This window comes from Myiozetetes cayanensis, unplaced genomic scaffold (genome assembly GCF_022539395.1).
Source record: "Myiozetetes cayanensis isolate MyiCay16 unplaced genomic scaffold, myiCay2020 scf3, whole genome shotgun sequence".
NCBI lineage: Eukaryota > Metazoa > Chordata > Aves > Passeriformes > Tyrannidae > Myiozetetes > Myiozetetes cayanensis.
The window spans coordinates 60,289,432-60,313,560 of record NW_026087521.1 but is presented as its reverse complement, the minus strand read 5'-3'; the positions used below and the strand labels follow the sequence as shown (position 1 = coordinate 60,313,560).

At 42.3% G+C, this 24,129-nt stretch overlaps 1 protein-coding gene across 2 annotated transcripts in view; it reads right to left on the bottom strand.

Annotated features, from left to right (window-relative positions):
• The window catches only part of TMTC1 (transmembrane O-mannosyltransferase targeting cadherins 1), a 143,607-nt gene that overhangs the window by 46,457 nt on the left and 73,021 nt on the right, over positions 1–24,129 (bottom strand). For both annotated transcript variants that reach the window (XM_050325442.1, XM_050325443.1), the window contains exons 9-10: positions 14,825–14,946; positions 449–613 (exon numbers count right to left, since the gene is read on the bottom strand). In XM_050325442.1, the coding sequence (XP_050181399.1) occupies positions 449–613; positions 14,825–14,946 (287 nt within the window). The remainder of the gene's footprint in view (positions 1–448; positions 614–14,824; positions 14,947–24,129) is intronic.

Genomic DNA, 24,129 nt, shown 5'->3' with positions numbered 1-24,129 from the left:
AGAGCTGTTTGGCAAAGAGTAATCAAATAAAATGAAATATGGTACATTAAGTTCAGCACTTCATGGCATTTCATTTTTGTCATTAGAACATTGCTATAGAAAATTCAATATATTCAGTAGCGTTACTATGGCATTCTGGAGGGTTGCAACAAACTTTTGCTGTCTTTAAAAAGGCAAGTCTTGCACTATTGTTAAATCTACAGAATCAAAATTATTTAAAAACAGCATGTCTCAAAAACGTGATTGTCAGAACCAAAGTTTATGCATAAGCATATGAAGTGCTGACACCTATTTTTGTGCAATTACCAAAAACCAGAAAGTAGGTGTTATCTTCTGATAATAAAAATATTGATTATATTGATGCATCAGTAGCAGGACTTGTGCTAAAGTCCATGTAACAAACTTATTTCAAACAAAAATATAAGTATTTTCCCGTGGTCACTCATACCTGAAAAGGGATTCTCGTGACAGCCAGATTTCGTTCTGTTTCACCGTCTTCCAGGAGAAGAGCAGCAGCAGTAAAGCAAAGAGGGTCAGAACAGTAATTCTCCATTTATTTAACCATGTAGACAGCTTTTTGAGACCGTGGACAAAAAGGATGCAGTACCCCATACTGGGAAGAAAAAAAAAAATAAAGGGAAAATGTACCAAAATTTAAATTTCAGGAGTCTGTTTTATATGCAAGAACATTCAGTTTCGCATTCATAATACACAGTTACAGGGGGGTTTGGACTAATGATATTTTCTGGGCTAACAAACTTCAATTCAACAGCAGATTTCCTCAAGTCACTACACAATTTCCAAATTAATCTAAATGATAGACCCGGATGCCAGAAGTACAGTAGCGTACATAATACCACCCAGCACAATGGCAGCTTACACCAGCCCGCAGAAGGCAGCTGCTTCTCTCAACAGCGAGCTAAGAAAGCATCATGTAATAACAGTAATACTCAGCACTACTGGAGCAGCGTGGAAATGAAAAGTATTTTAACAGAGGGAAGTCTCTAAACAATCCCAGTGGTGGCAGCTTTTAATTCCAGTTTATAAATTGCGAAGCTGAGGCAGGGGAGAAAGTGCTGCAGTCAACGCCGCAGCAGAAGCGGGTGACAGAGACCACATGGAAAGGCAGGAGTCCATCTGGGCCTTGCCCTTCTACATGAGGGCCAGCCCATCCTTTCTAGTGCCCAGCCCAGAACAGCTGAGATGCCCTTCCTTACTGCCCTTCCATGAACCAACACAGGGGTCTTCTCCAGCCCCCCCAGCCCCTTTCGTGGCTCTCTGGGAATAACTACAGCAGCATTTTTACAAACCACATTTGGACTGAAGTCTTATTCCTGCATAATTTTAAGTAAATTCCATAATTATTTACCTTAATTCAAGGGTTAAGTATTCCAGTGATGCCCCTCTGAGTTGGAAATCCAGTGCTTTCGGTTGTTGAGCTTAGTAAGCCACTAATTCTACTTGGTATTTTTTTTAAAAAAGGAATTTCAATTTCTTTTGCTCAACGAATTTCATTACCTTATCTACAACTCTTCAGGTTACTTAACACCTGATTTAGTGTTAGTCTTAAAACCTATCTTAGTCCACGGAGCTCCCACTGATGAAAAAAGGGACCAGAAGGCTCTGGAATAATACTTGGGGAGGATCAATATATAGGGACAAAAGAACACCCCTCCCTAAACCAGCACAGCTGAATCCTACACTTGAATGAAGTAGTTCAAGAAGTAGAAGAAGGCGAAGGCAGGAGGCAGAGAGATAATTATACCCACCCACACTCCAGCCAGAGATCCACAGGCTTTCCTAGTCTGTACCTAAACATCTGAGCAATTTCCCTGTGAGACTGCTACGAGGTAAGAAAAACTAGGAACACAATTCCCCCATCAGAGGTGACCTTGCAAGGAAGCACATGATATGGTGAAAGCTGATGTGGAAATGAGAAAAATGTTCCATATTTGAGGAGCTGTGGGCCTGCTTCTTAGCATAGTTTTTCTGCCCTCTAGGAGAGCTGGGCTCATTGCTATTGCTTAGTCTTCCTAAGGATGGAGAGGGACCAGAATTCTTCCTTTCACTGAGGAAAAAAGTGCCTCTGTAGTATGTACTGTGACACACCAGTGTTGTTGCTGCCTCAGTACAGGTGCCTCATAGAACACTGAGAGAAGTATAGGCATAGGGGGCAAATCCAGAGACAACACTGGATCTGGTAATCATTCAAAACTCCTTCATTGTTTTTTGAGTTCTCCCATTTTTCAGAAGTTGTTAACTATGTATTTTCTTCACTTAAGTATGCTTGCACTTCACTGCAACACATTTCTGTGTCACTTGCACTGTTTCGTTCCATTAACTCCTTTGCACATGTATGTTTATTGCACCTACATTAACTGTAAGCATTTAGAGCTACAAACAGAGATGCTGGTGCCAAACATTCCAGCCTTTATACCTATTGAACCCTACTTTAAAACCTCTAAAAAGCTAATCTCTGTAATAATCCCCCCTTTCCAACAAAAAAATGCCTCAAAAGCCTGCAGACAGGTTTTCACTCCGTTATTTTGCCTTTCTGCAATTCTATCCTTCCCTTGGAATTAATTATCTGACATAAATATTATTTAATTGCTTTAGCACAGGGCCGTTTTCAAAGTAATTTGCCTACACCTTCACATATTCAAGAACAGGCCCTTTCTACAGAATCGTGAACGCGCCCAGAAAACAAAAAATGCAAACGTCAGTGTCTTGGTATTTATGTCAAATCCTGTCCCAGCTGTTGGGAATTTCTGCCTTAGCAGCAGTACTCAGTCTGCTTGTCTGAGGCACAGCCAGCATCACATTACACCTTACACAGCCACCGGGAAAGGTGCTGCTGCCAGGGGTTGTTCTCTAACATCTGCAGTGCATTGCCACAACAGTAACAGAGAGATGGCGGGCAGAAGTAAGAGTTCAGCTCAGAGGGCAGCTCCCATCCCAGTTTCACTGGCAGTGCCACAGTGCAGGTACACAGCAGTGCCCAGCTCCACACAGCACTTCCCATCAGGGCCTCCTAAGGCACTTTCTAAGGGAGGTCTGCTGCAATTTTCCTCTTACAGAACAGGAACCCGAAACATGGCAATAAAGTGATTTGCTCTGCTGACAGAGGACTGGCAAACACGCAGTGAAGCTGCAGTCCAGGACTTTACCCACAACACAGGGAGTATGCCACGGAAACCAAGATATCTTGCTCAACAGAGCACAGGACTCTCCAACAGATAAACAGGTAAGTAACCCAAAAGCAGGCTCCACGCTCAGCAACTGCAACAAGACTATAGGGTTCAGCAGTAAGTCCATTAACAGAGGAGAATGGGTTCCCAAATGGCTGCCTAGCTCATGAAGTACCAGCATATCAATCCACAAAGCTGCCACTTGTAAGGTTAAAGGGTAAGGTTGAAGCATGATTTACAATTCAATATGAGAGACATAACTTTGGAAATGTTAGGACTGAGTCAGGACTGAATTGTGCCACAATTAGAGTCTAACTGTCCTACAGTCAATGTGTCTGCACTGTAAAGTGCATGGGAGCTGAAAAGAAGGGGAAGTATCAGACAGCATGAACTAGGTGAATATTTTTATTTTCAGAACCTGGTGAATTTGGCTTAAAACTTCAGACCATTTCCTACCAAAGATCATCAAGGAAAGGGTGGGGAGGACACACCCGTGTTAGGACCTTTCAGTGCAGATGTCAAGTGGATGCCATCTTTTTGCATGCCTCTTTTAATGACACGGTCAGTTCAAGCCCATCCCCTGGCTGAGGGCAGATGTTACATTCCTGACTGCGGTCTTTTGCAGGCCAAGGACTTCCAGAAGCAGACAAAGCACTCACATGTCCTTTGCTGCCAGGAAAGAATGTGCATTTGTGATTCCATGCCACAAATAGTTTGCAAAACAATTCCCTGCAATATCCCCAAAGCCATTATCCTTAGTAATCTTTGCATCTCTTTTTACATTTCTACCTTAAGGCCAAATAGCTATGATGAAATCAGGGCAGATCCAGACTCCTCCTCCAGATCTCGTGGTCTGCTCTAAACAAAACAAATGTCCACACCAATGTATTATAGCATCTGTCAAAAAAATACCCCATAATTATATTACTATTGTTTCCTGGTTCCAAAACCACGTAATCCCTCATACTTTACAACACACTTGTTTCACAGTAGACTCAGCAGTCCCAGTACAGAAACTAGGTTTAGTACAGAGACCATGTAGTTCTGAACCAGTGAAGCACCGAGCTTGTGAAGACCGAGGTGCTGCAGCAGCAACAATCAAACAATCAAACAATTGTGCCCTGACAATCCCTGGAGAGCCACCACCACCACCACCACGCTTCAACCCCCAGATGCAAGTTCATCCCACTTCTCTTGATCTCGACCTCATCAGGCTTCAGAGAAGCCCTTTGGAAGAAGATGCTCTGAACCTCAGCAAGCCAGCAGCAGCCCAAGCCGTGGTACCCTGGTGGAAAGGGCCATACAGGTGAGGTTGCAATTATTTCAAGAAGGAAACTTGCCAGGTAACCTTTCCTGTGTGGTTAATTCTGCCTTGACCCTGCCATCACCCACAAACACAAAGAACATTTCAAATACTTCACCTTTTTTTTTCTCTCAGAGTGATAGGGAGTCAACCCCATCTCAAACCTTACCATTGGCTCACCAGGAAACCAGTTTTACTTGCACACATTTACGGGAAAACATGAAAATGTCTCAAAAGGACCTTTCATCAAAGACCTGTTTGCCACTTGAAAAACTTACCCTTAAGTACTACATTCCACACATCTCGGTAGCCATCTGCATATGTATTGAGGCTGCAAGGTTGTGGGTTTGGGGTTTGTTTGGTTTTTTCCTTAACTCTAGCATTTCCTAGGGAGGGAACCATTTCTCCAGAAGGGCTTTTGTCTTGGCATTGTCATGCAAGCACTTTTCTGAAATACCTTGTAGCAAAACCTAAACAATGGGAAACAAGCAAAATCCCCAACCCACTATTCTTTTTTTAAGTCCATTTTCCACTGGATTACTGTAAAACTGCTAAGCTTTTTTTTTCCTTTCTTTTTTACCTTCCATGGGATAAGCAGCAACCTGCTACAGCAACTGTTCCCCACCGTGAAAAGTCCATGCAAACTTGGTCCCCAGGGTCCTGCAACACAGGACCTGAGGAACAGCCCAGCAGGTTAACATGATAATACTTTTTTCTGTGGACTCACAATGAGCACACTTATTATGGGAGAATTTGTGACTTTAGAAATTCAGTGATGCAGCAGGAAAGCTGTGTAAATGGGCCAGCAGGCCAGTGATTTCATGCTTCCTCATGTTTCAGGCTCCTGAGGTACTAAAGTGGTATGTTAGGCATGCCCTGAATTGCAGCGAGGGCAGGGATGCACCAGGCAGGGAAACCCTCTGTGCCACTGATGTGTGTTTTTTGGCAGACTGCACACAGGGAGCTGTGCAATGACAGATTTTTGTCTGTAATTTCTTCGGGTTAATATTGTTCCACCTGCAAAGAAGCAAAGTGATAGGAGGCACAAGCAGATGGGAATTAGGTGGCACAGAGATCCCATTTTCCATGGGGCTCTACATGTACCACCCAATCAAAACTAGAGCCAAAACAGCAGATACTTAATATTTGCAAACACTTCTTGGGTAATTAGATTACAAATTCAACCTTTCCTTTGGCCATTATGGCTCCTTTCCCAAGGCAAGGCTGTTACTGACTATGCTTACACACAGTTCTGCTTTCACTCTACAGATCACGTTTCTCTCACTTTTTAGTAAAAGTCAGGAACAGTTCTCACTGCATTTGGCTCTTGGTGATGGCGTCTAATTAAAGACATGTGTTGCTAATGCTAAAGCCCAAGACTATCAGGATGTTCTGCTACAGCAATCTGCCTTGCATCAGAAACCATTTTACCTCCTCCAGAAATTGCTTGGAGACCTACTGCTGCAGAAAGCTCCTGAAGAACCATGTTCTAGGCAGGCATTCTACTGTATTTTCCAAGTTACGACTCTGCACAGCGCAGGTTTCCACTCTGTGGAGGACTGCATGGGCAGAGCAGGCTGAGAGCTGCAGTTCTGAGGGAACGGGCCTGGAAACCAGCGGTGCAGCTCCAGCCTTTTCTAACTCACCCAGGTAGGGCTGTAAGCTCAGGAGTTGAAAAAGGTGGGAGAAAAACATGCCTTCCTTACACTTCTTCACGGTAATTTTGTGGATATCAAAACTTGTGAAGTAGTTATTTGTGCTTTATTCAAAACTGATTTAATCTCAACTACGCACATGTAAACTTGGAGTAAATCCACTATCCCATCAAAGCAGTTACTGCAGATCCCAGAGCTCAGCCCAGAGAAGAATTCAGGTGCATACATGCCTACCTATCAGTTTGGAAAAGAGTTGCCTCTAAGCAGCCTGTCAAAGCATGGAAGAAACACTGCCCTGTTCAGGGGCTGCTAATGCAACAAAAGGGATTATCTCAAAATTATACTGAGACCAGAAAATGCACTTGGCTTCGACATTTCACCCCGGAGGCTCTTTCTGGACTGCAAAACTCCTTCTTGATTTCCAGCACTTATTTTAGATGATTCCCTTTCCCTCCATAAAAAACAACCCTCACTTTGAAGCTTCTCTGAAGCAAGTTTAACCCTTGTGTTCATGACTAAATGCATACCCTGCTGCTGCCCTTCAGAGAACAGGGAGCACAGCCTTGAGACAGACTCTGTCTGCTGCCAGGTCCAAATGCTGAACGCACACATTTGATTCTCTCAGTTTTATAGTTCCCCACAAGCTTCCTAGCCCCAGTCCCACACATATATTACCTGGCACAACATGCTTTACGTGTTCTGAGTCCCAGCCATTCCAGCTCTGCAGCCTGAGCAGAGGAAACAACACTGAGAGGAAGAGCCAAAGTCAGCTGAAATGCAGCTCTCGGGCAGGGCTGTGGCTGCAGGGGAAAAGGCAGTGCATCCCTGTTAAACTCATCGACTCTGCTCACACTTCTCTAATGGAGAGTAATTGATTGCAAAAAGCACGCTTGGCATGCCCTATGGGCTGCTCCTGCCTCACCACAGCAGTCAGATGTGGAAAGGAGAGCTGGCAAAAATAAGCATGGCCAGGGTGGTTCTTTCTGCCCCAAAAAGCACTCTCAGGCATGCAGCTCCAGTGATGAGCTGTGCTGGCAGAGTAGAAAAGATGCTGTTTTATGAAAAATGTCAAGTTTTTCAAGGCTAGAGCTGTTTAGGCCAAGATAAAATCTACACTTAAAAAAAAAAAGAATAAAAAAATGTTTCCATCTGGAAAAAGAGTGTATTTGTATGTGCATGCTAGCTTGCACTTGAGTCATAAAATCATAGAATCATTAAAGTTGGAAAAGACCTCCAAGATCATAAAGTCCAACCTTTCAACAAACAAAAACATTTCCTGAGTCACCCACAAAAGCCAGAAACTTAGAAGCTGGTGCACTCCCTGCAAATTGGATCACCTAGGTTCAAAACACTGTGCCAGGAGAGACCCAGAGCTGGGGGTGAAGTGGGTGCATGTGGAGAGTTTTGAGCTTGGGGTCCACAAAATTCCCCAGCTGTGTGCTGATCTGAAATAACCACAATGCACAGGTGCAAATGTTTTCCAGAGATTTTAAGAAGTTTACTTTGCACTGCCAAGCTCACTGCTGGATCAAGACTTTCCCTCACAGCTGGTACAAGGCTAGCCTAAGTTACAGGCTGGCTAATTGGACAAGAGTGCAAGCATGGGCCTAGATCAGGTCTAGATTAAACTGCCCCCACGGAGTGGTCCAGCCGGGTGTAGATCAGCACCAACAGTCCTGAAGAAATGCTGATGTGTGGCAGATGAACCCTGATGTCCCAACTCTCAGATGAGCATGTGTGTCCCCCCTGTGAAGAGGCAATTCTGGGCCATTCTACCCAACTGTCCATTTCTGTTGTTCATCTCCTTTTGACTGTAAACTCCATCTTGGCTTGGAGAAGTCTTTTTGTTTCCAACTTTTTATCTAAAGTTTCATTACAGTCAGCAAACCTTGGCAAAAAGTTTTAGGTTAGCTAAGATGTCGTATTTTTCATGGGAAAATGCTGTACCAAAACTTTCTCAATCAGATAGTAGGACCAGTGAAAACCCTGTTTTAACAGTCACGTTTTGGACTAAATGTCCAAAGGCAAAGAGGATGCAGGATGTGTCTGTCACATGCAGACAACTAGCAGCATTCACTGGTACTGAGTTTTGGGACAACAGGAAAAGCATTGTTTAAATTGTCTGTCTCTTGGTAATGACAAAATGGAATTGATAAACTTTTTCTTGGTTACTAGAGATTTTAAAAACTTAAGGAACACCATCCAGCTATAATATTTAACATGCAAAGAAAAAAAAATCCCATTGGAGAAAAAACAGCCTTACAGCTCAGAAGTATCAGTGTGACACCAAGGAACTGGCAGCGTACTTAACTTACTACTGAGTCTGCTGAATAGAATGTCAAATTTTCACTGCAATTAAGCAGGCTTTTCCTGGAATAGTCTGCAGGTTGTAATACAAAGACATAGAGAATCATAAGCACTGGCAGAATACATCTAATTTGGAAAGGTACCTTATGAGTTAGTGTTAAGACTTTGTCATTGGCTCTAAATTAAAAGCTATGCGGGCCTGTATTAAAGACACTTAGACATGATGGGCTAAGCCATCAAAATGATTTACCTCCACAGGCAATGTGGTCCTCTAGGCAGAACGTGATGTAATTAGAGGAAACACAGGAACTCTTCTTTTCCTTATTAGAGAGAAAATATGGACTAGAAATTAATGATTCCGCTAACCCTTGAATGGCTATTCAACATTTGGACACATTTCCCTTCCTTTCCTTCCAAAAAGTCACGTGATGAACAAGCCCCCTTCATCAGAGTCTTTGAGTCCAAGGTTTCACTTCCAACAGATTTCTATCTGAAATATTTACAGGTAATACAGAAACCTTTGAGGTTTTTCATTACTATTTGAATTATGGAAAGAAAACATTTTATCAATGTAAAATCCTATACAATGCCATGGGAATTCCAAAGACATTTCCCTTAATCTTATATGCTTTAGTGGGGAAGGGTCTATATGCTACAGTTTTCATTTCAAATTCTGTAATAACTTCTGGAATTCTGTTGTAGGGACATAATTTCCCATTCAATTCCATTGCCAATCTCCAGAAACTCCATGTAAGAGTATTTTCTATTTAATTTCACAAGGCATCTTCTTAAGGCCCTTGTAAATAAGAACTCCTCTTTTAATCAGCATGACCAAGTAGAATACTTCTACAAGACGACATCAACTTAATTTATTATTTTTAAAATCAATATCTTTAGCTATCTGTATAATTTTCAATAGCAGAATAAATGAATTTGAAGGTTTTCCTTTAACTTAATCTATCACAACAAAACCAGAAATCTTTCCAGTATAGCCACTAATGTCCATAACTCCACACAAATTTAGCCTTCCCCTGAATCGACTGTACCTGTCCAAAAGGCAACACATTTCTCAAAAGCATGTTTTAAATTTAGTTAAAATAACGCAATACCGCAGTCTAGACCAAATGTGCCATGAGCTAATCTTTTTCAGCTTTGCAGAGTAAGTTCAGTTTTTATTCCTACAACTTTACTGCCTTTTGCCAAAATGTATGGCACTAGCATCTCAGCATTTCTTGCCTGCATTAACAAGGGATGGCTGCCGTGATTTCTCCTTGAAGTGTTCAACAGGGATCAGGAAAGCCTTCCAAAACTAGAAGCAAAGTTTGTATATGCATCTGCAAGGTAGCTGCTTAATTAATGAGAACTCTCTCTGCCCCCTTCTGAAGGGCAGAGTGGAGTTATTACCCCTGTTTCATAGATGGGGAAGCAGCACCAGAATCACTTGTCTCAGCTGAAGTCCTGACCGCCTCGCCTCCAGCCACGAGCCATTTTCCACACTGCTGCTCAAACTGACACCCTGGGGGGGGGACAGGCATCCCCTCAAAGTAAAGAGGGACTCAGCTGTGGCTGGAGCCTGGCCCATCTCCATCACATAATGCCCACCCTTTCACTCCCAGTGCCCTCAGGTCCACAGCTGAATTACAGGGAATATAATCCAGTCTGCTTCTTTTGAACTTCAGCTGCTCCGTGGCCCTTGCAAGAACAGCAGCAACAGAGATGAAATCATGTTTGTTTTAAGTAAATGGAACAGGTGTAGCTTACATTCCATATACAAATCCCCAATGAATTGTGGACTTAAATTGAAAACTGGCAAAAAGCTTAATTATGTTGCTGAATTGAGATCAGGGAGAAGATAAACAGGCTCCATGGAGCCAATGGGACTTTCATTGCTGACTCTGCTGGGGTCAGTATTTGACTCCAATTGAAAAGAGAGGCTTCTTCTGTAAATCAGATGATCCCTTACAGGATCTGATCTAATACTGAAGGAATTCTAAAAGGCAAGCAGAAATTCAGCTCCTGGTGAACTTGCAGCTTCAAGTAACAGTAGAGATTGGCAAAGAGAAAGCCACTCAGAAAGAGCGGCAAAGGAAACTGAAAATACATCACCACTCCATTGCACAGCTGGTCTTTAAGAAAAGGAAGATAATATGGAGAACAGAACATGCTCCCAGCAAAAAGAAGCAGCAGTAAGTCCCATCCTCAACTGTCTGCCTTGTAAGCAATGGGGACTTCTGCTCAGGAATTACAGGGTTCATAAAAGTTACAGACAATTCCACTGCCTACCAGATTCTTTTTTTAATCTCCAGTCACGAAAGTTAATAATGTATAGAATTACACTAATTGGCAAAAATGCATTAGCACAAAGAATTAAAAACATGCTCTATGCAAAGGCAAAAATTCATATGGTCCCTGCTTTGCTATGGTGTGGGGAAAGCTTTAACATGATGTGTTAAGTTCCTGAGAAATACAAGTGTGCTTTTTTTCTGGACACTGGTTTCCTTGCAGATTTTGAGATAGATGGTGAAGCAAATGCCATCCTGTATATAGCAGTGATCTCATCTTCTAGTACTGACAATTAGGGTTGCAACATCAACTCTTGATATAGTGAGGAGCTGGTAAAAAAAGTGACAGCAACCCATAATTGCCTGTGCTAGGAGAGAGCAACTGTGCACTCTGCAACCCACTCACCGCATTACCCACCACAAACGAGCTGCCGTAAAAATGGTGCAGGTACCACTGGATTGCCTATTGCTTTCAGCAAATTGGAAATAACCCCTGTAGCAATGTTTTGGTTGGTTTGTTGGTTCATTTGGGGTTGAGAAAACAGTTTAAGTTGTCCAGCTATGATACAGCAGCTCAGCCAGGAGCCACTGCTATCAGGCTAGCATTGAAAGATGAAGAAAACATAGAAATTGCTGTGGTAGGCAAGGTGTGATCCCACGAGGTGAGAGCAAGCTCGGCTCTGTTGGTACATCAGGAGGGAGGCAGCTCCCAGATAGCCCGAGAGTTTGCATTGCCTCTCCTGTTTCTGCACGGTGAAGGGATGCACAGAGGAAGAGCTGGTGCTGCTGTGTAAGTACAGACAAGCTGCTCACAACTCAGAATAACTGGACGCACAGTTGTTCTGGATTTTCAAACAATTAGGTTGCCTGTGGTATTCTGAGCGGAGTGAACATCGACATTTTGAAGAGGTGAAAACCTCTAGTTTAAGACTTTCACTGATCCAGCCTCTCTGAAAAACTTTGGCCTAGAGAATTGTATCCTGTCCACTGCTCCCAAGGCAAGTATTTCACACCCCTTGCCCTCCTGAAAAAAGGTTTTCCCTCTAACGGGCAAGAAAACAACAACAACAAAATTTTACAGTTAAAAGACAACAAACTGTTTTCCAATTAATTTTTTTCAGGCTAAAGTAATACTATTATTAAAAATTCCTGATTTAAACAAGTAAGAGCTTGTAACCCTCAAATGAAAAATAAATAGAAGAAATATTTTCTCCAAATATTCCTGTTTAAGTAAACCCAATTAAAGAAAACATTGAACCATGTTGGCACAGCTTATATGCCTATCCCCCGAGGCAGGGCAGCATACAGAAGAGGAATTGTTCCAAATACCCATCAATCCCCAGAAGACAAGACCCAGCCATATAATTACACACCAAGTAAAAGGCTTCTTTCTATTTACAACATCTTTTACATAAATTCTTGGGTCCTTACTTAACTTTTATTGAAAAGAAAATGATTGACATTTTCCCCAGGTAACTACTGAGCAACACTGAACTAGGACTTAAGGCTGTGACACACATAGACAACTGTCACATCCATAATACCCAAGAGTCACATCCATAAATATTAATAAATGGCTATTACTTGAAAGAGAGATAGAAAAGCACCTTCCAGCATAAGCCCAAAAGCATAAATCACGGAGTCCTCTCCATCTGACTGAGGACTTTTGTGTAAATAAAGCTGAACGGCAACCTCTGATTTGATGAGCTTTAGAGAAAGAACGGCAAAGGATAGGAAAACTCCCTTTCGAGATGTAATATGAGCAAACTGCTAAAGGCTGTTCTAAATAAAGAACACAAGCGCTTCCCAGAGCCATCGTTGCTAAACTGCCATGTTCCCAAGGGGAAAAATGAAACGAAAAAAAAATCACGTTATTTTTGCGCTGCCATAGCCATGAACGTTCACAGAAGTCCCCCTCACCCCTCATGCCATTTTGCACCTGGAGGATGAAAGAGATGCTCAGCTCTCTCCAGATCCTTTGGCTGGAAACTGCCCACCTTTCCCATCCACTGCCAGGGTTTGCCTTCCCTTTTCATGCCAGGTACCTGCCAGCCTGGGCTAAGAGCAAAAACTAAATATTGCAAAGCAGGACAGGAGTCATCTGAGCAAAGTATGAGATCCAGGGCCTCTGACACAGACTTACTCCAGAGTAATCATTTAATCCTCCTGCCTCAGTTTTCCTAACTGGAAAAAAAAAAAAAGTAGCAACTATCAATTACCTACTTTGTAGGTCATATATTTGCAAAGCCCTCGGGGAGATGAAAAGCATTATACAAACTATATGCACACATGTTAATGCTGATTAATTTTCTCTGTGCAAACATATCCCTTTTTCTTCTTCATTGCCCCTCCTCTCATTATATCAGCAGTCTCATCTGGAGGAGGACAAGGAACTGCTGACGGCTGAAGTATTTTCCGCAGTTGTTCTTTTGAGATTCAGAAATGCAACCACTCAACACAGCCCTGTGCTCAGCTGACTGTTTCCTTAATAGCCTTGCGCTTTCATGTGTTTCCTCATTTTCTGTTACATGAATTTAAAGCAATCTGCTTTCCAAGTTAATTTGAAATGATGCAAAGATCCATTAGTTTGAGGGTATCATTTGCAAAGTAACTCAGAGGGACAACTTTCACTCACTCTACTTTCAGGTATACTCTCAGCAAACAAACGCAGGGCTAGTGATGGGAACAAGGCAGCAGGATTTGACCTGAAAAGCACGTCAGCATATAGAGGCACAGGGATACAGCCTAACTGCATAAGAAGCTTGTAATATATGTAATATCTCCTACACAGCCCGAGTTTTACACCAGTGAGCAGCCCTTTTGTGGTAGTGTTTACACAAATGACAATCAGAATATATACAGTTTTGCAAAAGACTATCTATAAGCATTTTTCTTAGTATGTTTGGATCCACAATTTCTGAGGAATACAATTTAAAAATTCTGTGGAATAAAACTTTGGTTTCAGTTGTCACAGAGTAATCCAGAGTGAAATGGGGGAATTGTGTTTTGTCAACAGCTCCACAACTGGCAGTTCCCATTAGATAGAACAGATGTTGACCCTCTGCATCCAAGGGTAGAACCTGGCTTTCTGACTTGCAGCATCCAAGATGCAGAATCCATTTATGCTCATGGAAGGAACAAACTGCAATGGCACAAGTTGCTCAGAGAGCCTGTGGAGTCTCCCTTTTTGGACATACTCAAAGCTGTTTGTACATGGTCCCAGCCAACTGGCTCTGCTTGCACATGGGATTTGTACCAGATCCCGAGGTCCTTTCCAACCTCAACCAGCGTGTGTTTCTGTGAAATTCACAATGGCCTGATGCATCTTGGATCAATGGCCTCTGACTGCCACTGCAGCTTCTGGTCTGGATACTGTGGAGATGTCAGAAGTAACACCTCAAAGTTGTCCCTGAGTAAATGCAACTGGAAGCACCCAGACTGCTGAACTGTTGGAGGCTGAAAGCTCATGGAAATTTCAGGGCACAGGCCAAGGAACAGAGACATGGTGAGATTTTCCTCACCCTGTTCAACAGCTGCAAATCCTCCACTCTTAGATGTGTAGTCAATAGCTTACAGGCAGGAGCTCATGCTCATATTCCACAAAACCGTAGCCAGCAGCCTTTTAAGATAGCAACAGTGTCCTGACCAACTTATGTAGTGGGAAAGCTGAACAATACCCCAGTAACAATATCACAGGTTAACTTTTCAGCTTCTGCCTTTAAATAAAGATATTAAACAATTTAATTTGATAATGCTACCAAGAAAGAGAGTCTTAGAGGACAATACTCAAGACACACCACCTCATCTCTGTATTGAGCTGTGACAAGTACACCAAAAAAAACATGGTTAAAAAAAAAAAAAAAGAAAAAAAGAAAGTGAAGGGATTTTGGGTAGCTTTGCTCCTGCCAAGCAATCTGCTCTCAGCTGACTGTAAAATCTCTCATGCTATCACACCAAAACTAAAAGGCAGAGAACGCACTAACTAGCAGTGTGATGTTTGAAGTATTTAAAAGCAAAGAAGCAATCATGCCTGCTTTTAGAAAATGAGATAGTGGTCTCATCAGAAACAAACTCAATTGCAATAGTTACCTTGGCATGTAAAGGACTCGCTCTGCCACAACAAATCCCACCCTGAAGAAGAGGTTGCTGGCTGGGATGAATGGGAAAACCAGGAACAACAAGCCAACCAAAACTTCTTTGTGTTCCAGTTTCTGCAATAATACAAAATGAAACAAGAATCAACTAAAAAAATCCACTTAATTCACCACTAACTTTCCCCTTTCCTTCTGAGAGTCATAAAAAAGGCAACTTAGTTTAACATTTGATATGTTTTGTATTTAGAAGAAATTATTCCAAGACATTGTTCTTTGATATTTATGCACTGTTTGTGCATTTAATATGCCCAGAAAGTGCACAAACACTACCCACAGTGTCTATTATTACCCTTGGTATCTTTTCCAAGGTCAGTTCTCCCATATGCATGGCACAGCTAGTACTTAAGATATAACCAATAATGGTAATATGTAAGTATAGAACAGTGTAAATGTATACATTAGCATGTCTACGGCAGTGTGACTGTATGTAAATACACAAATGCATATCACATACACACAGAGTGCTGTGTTCAATCCTAAATGTTCATAGCAGAGAAAAAACTGTTCAATCAGTCACATTTTGTGTAAAGAAAACTAGCCCCAAATGACACATTAATGCAGTCACTTTATCCCTTTCAAGGAAATATCTAACCTTGAAATGATACTTTTGCACACAAGGTCTCCATACTCACACAGAGTCAGAAATCTGAGACACCCTGTACGCTAAAATTGATGTTTTTCACTTGAGTTCAGTAAAAGCCCTTTACTTCTGCTCACTTTAATGTTAGTTCACTCTTTGAGGAGAAATCAAATTACCACATGCAATTCAAAACAACTGTGATCTGTGGGGCCAACACAAGTGTCTCGGGATGCCACGATCAGCAACAGCCACTGATCCTGCCATGGAGAGACCCCAACCTCCCCGGGCGAGTTGAGCTTCAGATTTAGCTCCACTCCAAGAGGAGGAAACAGCTCTTGCTTTCTTCTGATGATATCAAAGAACAACATCAGGCTAACAGAAGTGTAGCTTTAGGCCTGCTCAATCACTCAGGCACACATCTGTGCTTTCACGCCCCGCGATAGCGCTCCTCATCAGCCACCCAATGACGAAGCTTTGTCACGCTTAGAAACAGATGCAACCAGGATCACTTAATGGTTGCAGCACTTTCCAATTGTCGTGGGCAATTTCTCAACTTTGGAGAGCAAATTGACTTCTCTGCTGGAGGGAGCTAAATTTAGGATCACTGAACAAGATTTTTGAGCAGAGAAAGGAAGCCCAATCAATGATGCCGGGCCAAGCAGTACAAGCTGTCTTGCTTTTGCAAAGCTACAGACTGCAACACCAGTTACCACTGGTCTAAACAGTGGCTGAAATTCAGAAGCCTTACTATTAAAATATATTCTTTCTATTCTATGGGAAAGACAATGAACACTTTCTATGGGTACCAAATGCACAGGCACAAGTCAGAAGGCTCTGATGTTGCTTTAGAGGAGCCGAACCCTAGGATCACAAAAAAGTTCACTAGTTTCCTCTGTCCCAAAGAGGAAAGATGAGACAGAGAGAGGAGTAGAATTGATGTCTCCATACTTCTTTATCAGTATCTGCTTTAAACAGCACCACAGCTATCTGTGGTGCTTCTATTATCCACTTTTTCAGTGTCTTGGAATCACAGTTACTAGTGTCTACATGCAGTCGCAAGAGCACCTAAAATATATTGTTCTCGGAGCTGAAGCTGATGCCAATCCATAAAGCTGATGAGCAGAGGTGCCCAGTAATGTTCATTTTGGCTTGTAATTACAATAGAAATTGAACAGACAAAAAAAAAAGAAAAAAAAAATTATTTCCCAACTCTGAATGCAAATTATCAGTCCTTAGCTCAACTTCAACTTCCCTCCCACCCAGTTCCGGAAACATATTCCATTTTCTCCTGCCATTTGACACTCCCTTCCCACCTTGTCTGACTTAATTATGGCACCCATTTTGTGCCACCACTCTTACCCCAGGGATTTAGCAACAAAGACCCGGAGGCACAAGAAGGTATGTTGGGCCAAAGGGAGCACACTGCTAATGCATAAAATGCTCTCTGCCACCAAGATATGCACTTGCTTTCAAACAAACCAGTTATCAAATATTTCTCCAGTTGTTGTTCATTAAATCAATAATTGGGAAAACAACCTCTAGTTAAACATCTCTAGGAAGGACATGGTGTTACTCAAGGCTGCAACATTCTAGATAAGCAAAGGAAACTGAATGCTAGAGAAAGACAAAACTTGTACATCAAATGGGAAAGAAGAAAATGTGGGAATTAGCTCAGCTGAAGGAGAAAATGGTACTGCATGCCCTCTTTGTCTGCACAACAAGTCACAACTCTGGGTTAATGCCATTGAGGGCTGCCAGCTCAGTCCCTTGGGCAGGGCTCAGAGACAGCAGACCAGCACTTCACAAACCAGCCTCACAAAGCAGCAGAACCCTCCACGGTGCCACTGATTTCTGAAACAAAAAGTAACTGGCAGTGGCCTTTCTAAAGCATTCCACTGAGGCAGAGGCTTTTGTGAAGAGCTGGTCCTCGAAGGCCAGGCTGCAGCTGGGTTTGCGCTACGCGTGGTCCTGCCTGTGAGCCAGCAGGTCAAGCTGCTGTGGTCATCTCAGAGCTCAGTCCGGGCTTCTCTCCTCTGCCCAGATATAAATGTCTCCAAAACTTGTCCAGGAACTTCGTGTATGACATCTTGGCCCTGTGGCTGGGTCCTGCCTGGGAGGAGAGGCTGGGGAGAGGCTCCAGGCAGGGCAGGACAAATAGGTGTGGTTGGTGGGCATCTGAAACTCCTCTGTGGCCATTAGCAAGACAGTCTGGATGCAGCCTCTGGCTCAGGCAGTTTCTAAATGACTGGCTGCCCATAGTTCCAAATTCATACTGGAGGACAAAGCTCCCCTGTTCACGGCCAGATCTTACCTCTCACTTCCCTAAACAGTTTCTACTGACCAATTAGATACTGACAAAACCAGCCTTTGCCCTGACCCGAGAGCTGCACGTTCTTCTAGCCCAGCCTTGCCAGGGCACAACAGAGCTATCTGTCCCTGCCTTTCCAGCAAGGGCTAACAGCCTGGGCAGCTCAGGACCAAAACACAACCACGATGTGTTGAAAGGATTGTGTGTACCACAGGTGATAACTGCAGACAGCTAAAAGCTAACAGCACAAATCATGAGATACCATATTCTCCTTTATCCCCTTTCCCAACAAAATTTACTAAGGATTCCCCTTCTATTCCCCTTTTCCCTGAAGGGACTGACAGATTTATAAATAAGTAAGTAAGCAGGACAGAATGGCACAAGAATCTCAGGGACTGTTACCGTAGGGCTGCAGAAACAGAGGCAGCAGGATCTCCCACTCAACACAAGCCATAGGAAATGCCTTTCACGTGTCTTTTAAATAAAACAGACTCAACCTGTATGTGGACTGTTACATTTTCCAGGCAAAGAAATAAAAGAAATATTGGGACCATATATATGGGTTAACTACTTTGGTCATATGAGCCCACCTGAAACAGCCGAGTTAAAGGTGTCAGAATCAGCATCTTTCGGGTACCCAGAGCACTGGTAAAAGCTTTTAAAGAGTAACAGGCAATTTTGTTTCTCTTCCTTTTTCCTTTGAATAAAAAAAGCTAGGACTAGAAATTACAGATCACTTCATTCCTTTTACAAAGAGACAATTCCTTTCATCTTAAAGGAAGTGCTTTCTTTTGGAAATACAAAACTTTTCTGTCAGAGAGGTTTCTCTCTGGGAGGGAAAAAAATGAATGAACAAACACCTCTGAATTAACCTTAGAATGATTCCTCCTGTTAAAGACAATCTGACTTCAACTCAAAATAGCATTTCTTATAGTAAATAGCTTGATGGGAGGAAGGATTTTTCAAATTCATGTTTAACTCATTACAATTAAACCTTCATTATACTGTAAAAAAAAAAAAAAACACCAACAACAAACCAAACCAAAAACCAATAAAAAAAGAGGGGTTTAACTTACTTTTCATAGACTTACAAAGACCTAAAGAACACTACTTCTCCCAAGTAAAGAACACTACTTCTCCACAGTATCTCAAACACAATATCAAAGAATCACTCCAAGGTCAAACATCATCAACACAGCAATAAATCTCAAAAATTGCTTCCTTGGAAACTTGGGGGAAAAGGAAGAAACCCTTGATTTCACAACTGAAAGAGGTCCTTCCATATTACGTAGAAGACATATTCCTGAACCATAAATAAGTATTTGCTGACTACTGCTAAATCACAAGTCTTCTACAAGTCAGAGCCCTCAAAGCACAAGTGCAGGAGGTGCACAGATGACTTCAACATATCTGTTCTAACTATGGACCTGCATAAGCCCACCGTAAATTCCTTACTTCTTCCCTTGAGAAAGCATCATCTGAGGTGCCAGATCCATTAAGTCTAGACTGTGGTGACAGGACTGATGTTCACATCCCCTGGCACCTCCAAGGGCCGAGGCATTGGAAAGCAGAGCCGTGAGGACAGCATTCCTTCTGGCTGGACTAAGTTGCACCTCAGGGAAGACAGCAGCTGGGCAAACAAACCCAAGCAAATTCCATTCTGTTCTACCTCTGAGTGTTTCCAAAAGTGTTTATACGTGGTTGCCTGTTTGATGGGAAGGTAGCAATCAAATGGGTTTAATTTCTTCCTCTAACAGTTTATTTTGAGAATGAGGCAAGTGTCACCTCTCCACCATTTAGAACCAACAGCTCCATGGAGTAAAGACTTCCTTCCTACCACAGGCATCAATCACCCTCTGACAGTGAGCTCTGGATGGCCCATTGCAGCCAGCGAGATGTTGTGCTTGGAACATCTGATCGCCTGCACAGAAAAGCTGGGAGTGCATGGCTGTATAAAAGCAATGACTGCTATTCCTCATTTTCAAATGCTTGCAGGCCTAGGAATTAAATGCATTATCCATCAAAAGAGACACAGAGATTCAAAGAAGCTACATGATGGTCTGTAGACCACCACGTGGTCTGTCTGTGGTCTGTAGACCACAGTTTCTTCATTTTATTCCTATTTCTTCAGTTTATTCCTAACATCCATTTGTGCAAGTCCTTAGTGCAGACAGCACACAAACATAATTCATGTATTCCTGCTGTACCACTCTCTTGTGAAGACACAAGTAGCTTGGCAACATGACTCCTCACCAGTCTGCATCAAACCACTGGCAGCATCTCACCTGGCAAGAGGTCAGGATCTGCAAACATCTACTCTCGCACTTTCCACATATATGGTAATAAAGATAAAAGGGATGGTGTAGAAGTACATCAAATTCACTCTGCATTCATGCACAAGATGATAAAAAGAAAGCATAAGCTAATCAGGAATCAACTCCAGGTAATTCATTTCTTCACAGGAATCAAAAATCCCCGTGGTTGTAAAGCTCCCAGAGGCAAGCACTGGGTGCTCCCAAGTCCCACCTCACTGGTGCAGGCACAGGCAGGTCATGGCACAGTTGTACCATCCTCCATGTACCATCAGCATGGTCTCCTTTAGATCACCAGCAGAAATCAGGAAGAGACATCTTTATCTTCTGCGACCAAACAGGTGGGCACTGTGGAGCTCTGGCTGTTTCACTCTGCTGCCTGTGCCACTATTTCTAAGTGAATGGATGCCAAAAGTCAGGTGTCAACAGATGGTCCAAAAAACTCAAACATTTGGTAAGGCAAAGGTAACTTCCCAGCTTCAAGTCTGGCTCAGACATCTGGTTTAATCAGCTTGCTTCTACAAATAGAGCCACAAATTCTGTAATCACTACAATTTATCAGTTTTATTCTTTCATCTCATTTAAAAAAATTAAAAAATCAGCATCTTCAGTAGCACCAGCTGCTTGAATGCCAGGCTTATCAACTCACTGACTTCCTAAAATAACTCAATTTTCCTTGGTGATCACAGAGTTTTGACAGAAATCACTCACAGTTACTACTGACTAGAATTAAGCACATTTTATACTTCACAGATAGTCCAGAGCCATGGAGATCTCCAACGCTATTCTGACCATCACTTCTGTTTGTTTTTTAACTACCTGACACCCTGATACTATTTCAAGTATTTGGCAACAACAAAAACTACTTTCCAATTCACCAGCTGCAGCACCTGTTTGGGAACTGGTGTACAGGCAAACACACACCAGCCAGGATCTGAATAAAAAACCTTGAAAGCAGCATCGGCTTCCTAACCCAGGACTACCTGAAGAGGAATCCTTGGCACATATCTCAGACCACTCTAACAAGATCTTTCATTTCCAGAAGGAATCAAGTCCTGGTTTACACCATTAGGTAAAACAGCGTTTTTTTCAGAAGAGCTGGAAGTGCCTAAAAACTGTACATCAATGGGAACTGTGGATGCTCAACAGCTCTGGAAATCAGTCTTTCAATTAGAGAATAAAAGCAGAAAATAGTCCTTCCCCACTCCCATAACCAACAGCAGGGCACAGAAGTATATTCCACAATATTTCACTTTTTACTTTAGTGTCTTATAGTAAAATTTTGATACCTTTTATTTTCTTTTCCCCTGTAGACGTCAGCTACCCATCCATTCAGCTGTGTGTTAATGGTCTTTTTAACCCACATTTCTAATACTCCCTGAAGATATAAGATCATTTTCCCAATCCTTAATCTCTGCAACCTCTAATTCCACTTGACAAGCCAATTTGAGCAAGATGAAGGAGCACACACACCTTTGAAAGAGAAGTGCAACATTCCAAAAGGAAATTGGAAAAATCAACAAATGGCTCCAGGAATTTGAATAATGCTTTTGACCTTCTGGTGTTTTTTCCCTCTTCCCTTTTATTCCATGACTGTAGGCTGCTTCACCAAGTGGGGAAAACAAAACAAACCAGGCAAAATTTAATGCACTGCTTGCAGTACATGAAAGAATGATCTTTGGAAAAGCAACTCTGTTCATGGTGAGTTTGCTCTTAAGAAGAGAACCAGGAACAAGAGGATTCTAACAAAAATACCACAATAGCTTGGCACCCTAATGTTTTACTAAGGCCAAATAGCCATGATGAGCATCATTACCTCCTCCAGCTGTAAATTTCTTGGTCCTCATTTCACCTACCCTCTCCTACTCACCCCTATTACTGTGCCACTCCAAACCTTTCAGCTCTGAGTGGGCCCTGAAATATTAACTCAAATCACAAGAAGAAAATGGTAGAATAAAAAGAGTATTTCAGTGTTAATATACTGAAAATGGCAGAACTACCTGCCCCTATGAAAATGACCTTCCTAGAGTGAAAAACTCCTGCAGGTGTTAAGAGCCTGTTTGGTGAGATGCTGAATACACTCATGGTGAGCCAAATCAGAACTACTGCAGCTATGGTTATAATTACTCACACTCCAAACCTGTTATTTCGAACATCCACTGAGAAAAAGAGCAAGGTGTTTCGATAGTTCTTGTGTTTGCTTTTTTAATCCAGAACAGCAGTCACACACATACTAAGGAAGGTTTTTTCCTTTCACTTGAGTCTGTCAGCTGGCACAACAAGCACCCTGGGAAGGCTTTCCTGTTTCTTCCAGCCCCACCAGGGACCTGCATGCAGCTGATCTGTTTGCAGCAGTCGACAGAGCAGAAATGCAGCCAGAGAGGCACTCGGGGTGCCCGCAAGGGGCTCCCCCCCCTTCCTCCAGCTTTCACTAAACAGAGTCTTTCTGGCTTATTACTCTCTCCCCGCAGCAAATATTAACAACAGAAGCAGCATAGAAAAAAACTCACTGCTAAGGATTAAGAACATCAGTCCTGACCTTCTCTCTCTCTGTGGAAGGAATTCAAGTGGCCCTCAGGAAAATGAAAGCAGGATTTATTTTAAATGGACCTTTTATGAAAATGACTGTGGTTTCCAGCTCGTCAGATAGACTCCATCAATAAATAGCCTTATTCACCTTGCTGTGCCTTTGAAGCAGGTATTGTTCTGGAAGTGTTGTAGCATATAAATTATGCTAGGCATACTTTCTAACGATGCTGGTACTACTGTAGAATATTATAAAAGGCAATTGTTCCCCAGAAAGGTCCATAAGCTGTGATTTATTAATGAAATGCCAACCTGGGAAACGAGACAAAGGTCTCCAGAGTGCAGGATAAAGTAAATAGCATGACAGAATACACATAGTGAGTGCTAGCAAAAACAACAGAAACATGCACACAAAGAGCAGATACAAATGAATTCCTCTCCTTGATGGAATTGAACATTGTCAGCTAAGAAATTTAGCCTTCAAGTGACTGAAGAATATACTCAGATGATATCCATACATATAATCCACCAGATAAATGGCAATATGATGCCAATTAGAGGATGAATTAAAGTCATCATAATTTGATATCAAATGCCTTGTCTTGGCTAAGAAACACTATGCAGGGAAATTTAAAGAGGCAGCATTACCTTTAAAATTAGACCTGAAGTAAAAAATGACCAACTGTAGAAGAGGAAAGATCAGGATAAGATGTATCTCATGTCGCATTTAATAAATGTAACTTGAAAACCAGCACAACTTCCTGTACCGTACGTAGCCACATCACACACAGCAGCAAAGTATGTTCTTTGAAAAGGTATACCCTAGAGGACACTAGACATACTTTTTTATTTGATGTGAAACATAAGTAGCACTGCCTCCTCCCAGACATGAGCAAACTGCTGCTCATCATCACGTGTTCCTGCTGAACAGGTAGAAGGTGCTGTGAATCACCATAAGGTCCCTCCACAAATGCATGAGGGCCAAGCAGTATGAGGCACGATACATTTCCCCAAAGTGGTCAGGTACAAAAGCTACCTGTTTCAAATTTAGTTTTCCAGATCACCTGGCTCTGCACTAGCCCATCACACACACGTGAGTTTTCCCACTGTCAGCACTCCACGTATGAGGTACCATATGGAAAGTGGAATCCCATCCATCATGTGCTCTGTACATACACATTCACAGCTACAACTACAGGGCAAGCCGCATTTTAATCACACTGCTAATTAAGCAGCAACCTAAAAATGCCATGCAGAGTGGCATCTGAAGGGTCTTTCTTTCATGCTTGTTAAATTATTATGACACGTCAAAGAAATAACTGTCACCCTCGTGATAATGCCAAGAATTGTTGTCCTCCCTCGAGTTCTCCAGGTGTTTGCCACTTCTTCCAGGATAGGAAGGCAGCACTGTGGGCCCTTGGGTAGGCCAGTGGCCATTTGAAGCACCAGATTATTTCTCTGACCTTGCAACTGGCAAGTTTGACACCCCACAAGAGAGTACTTCCTCCATTCCC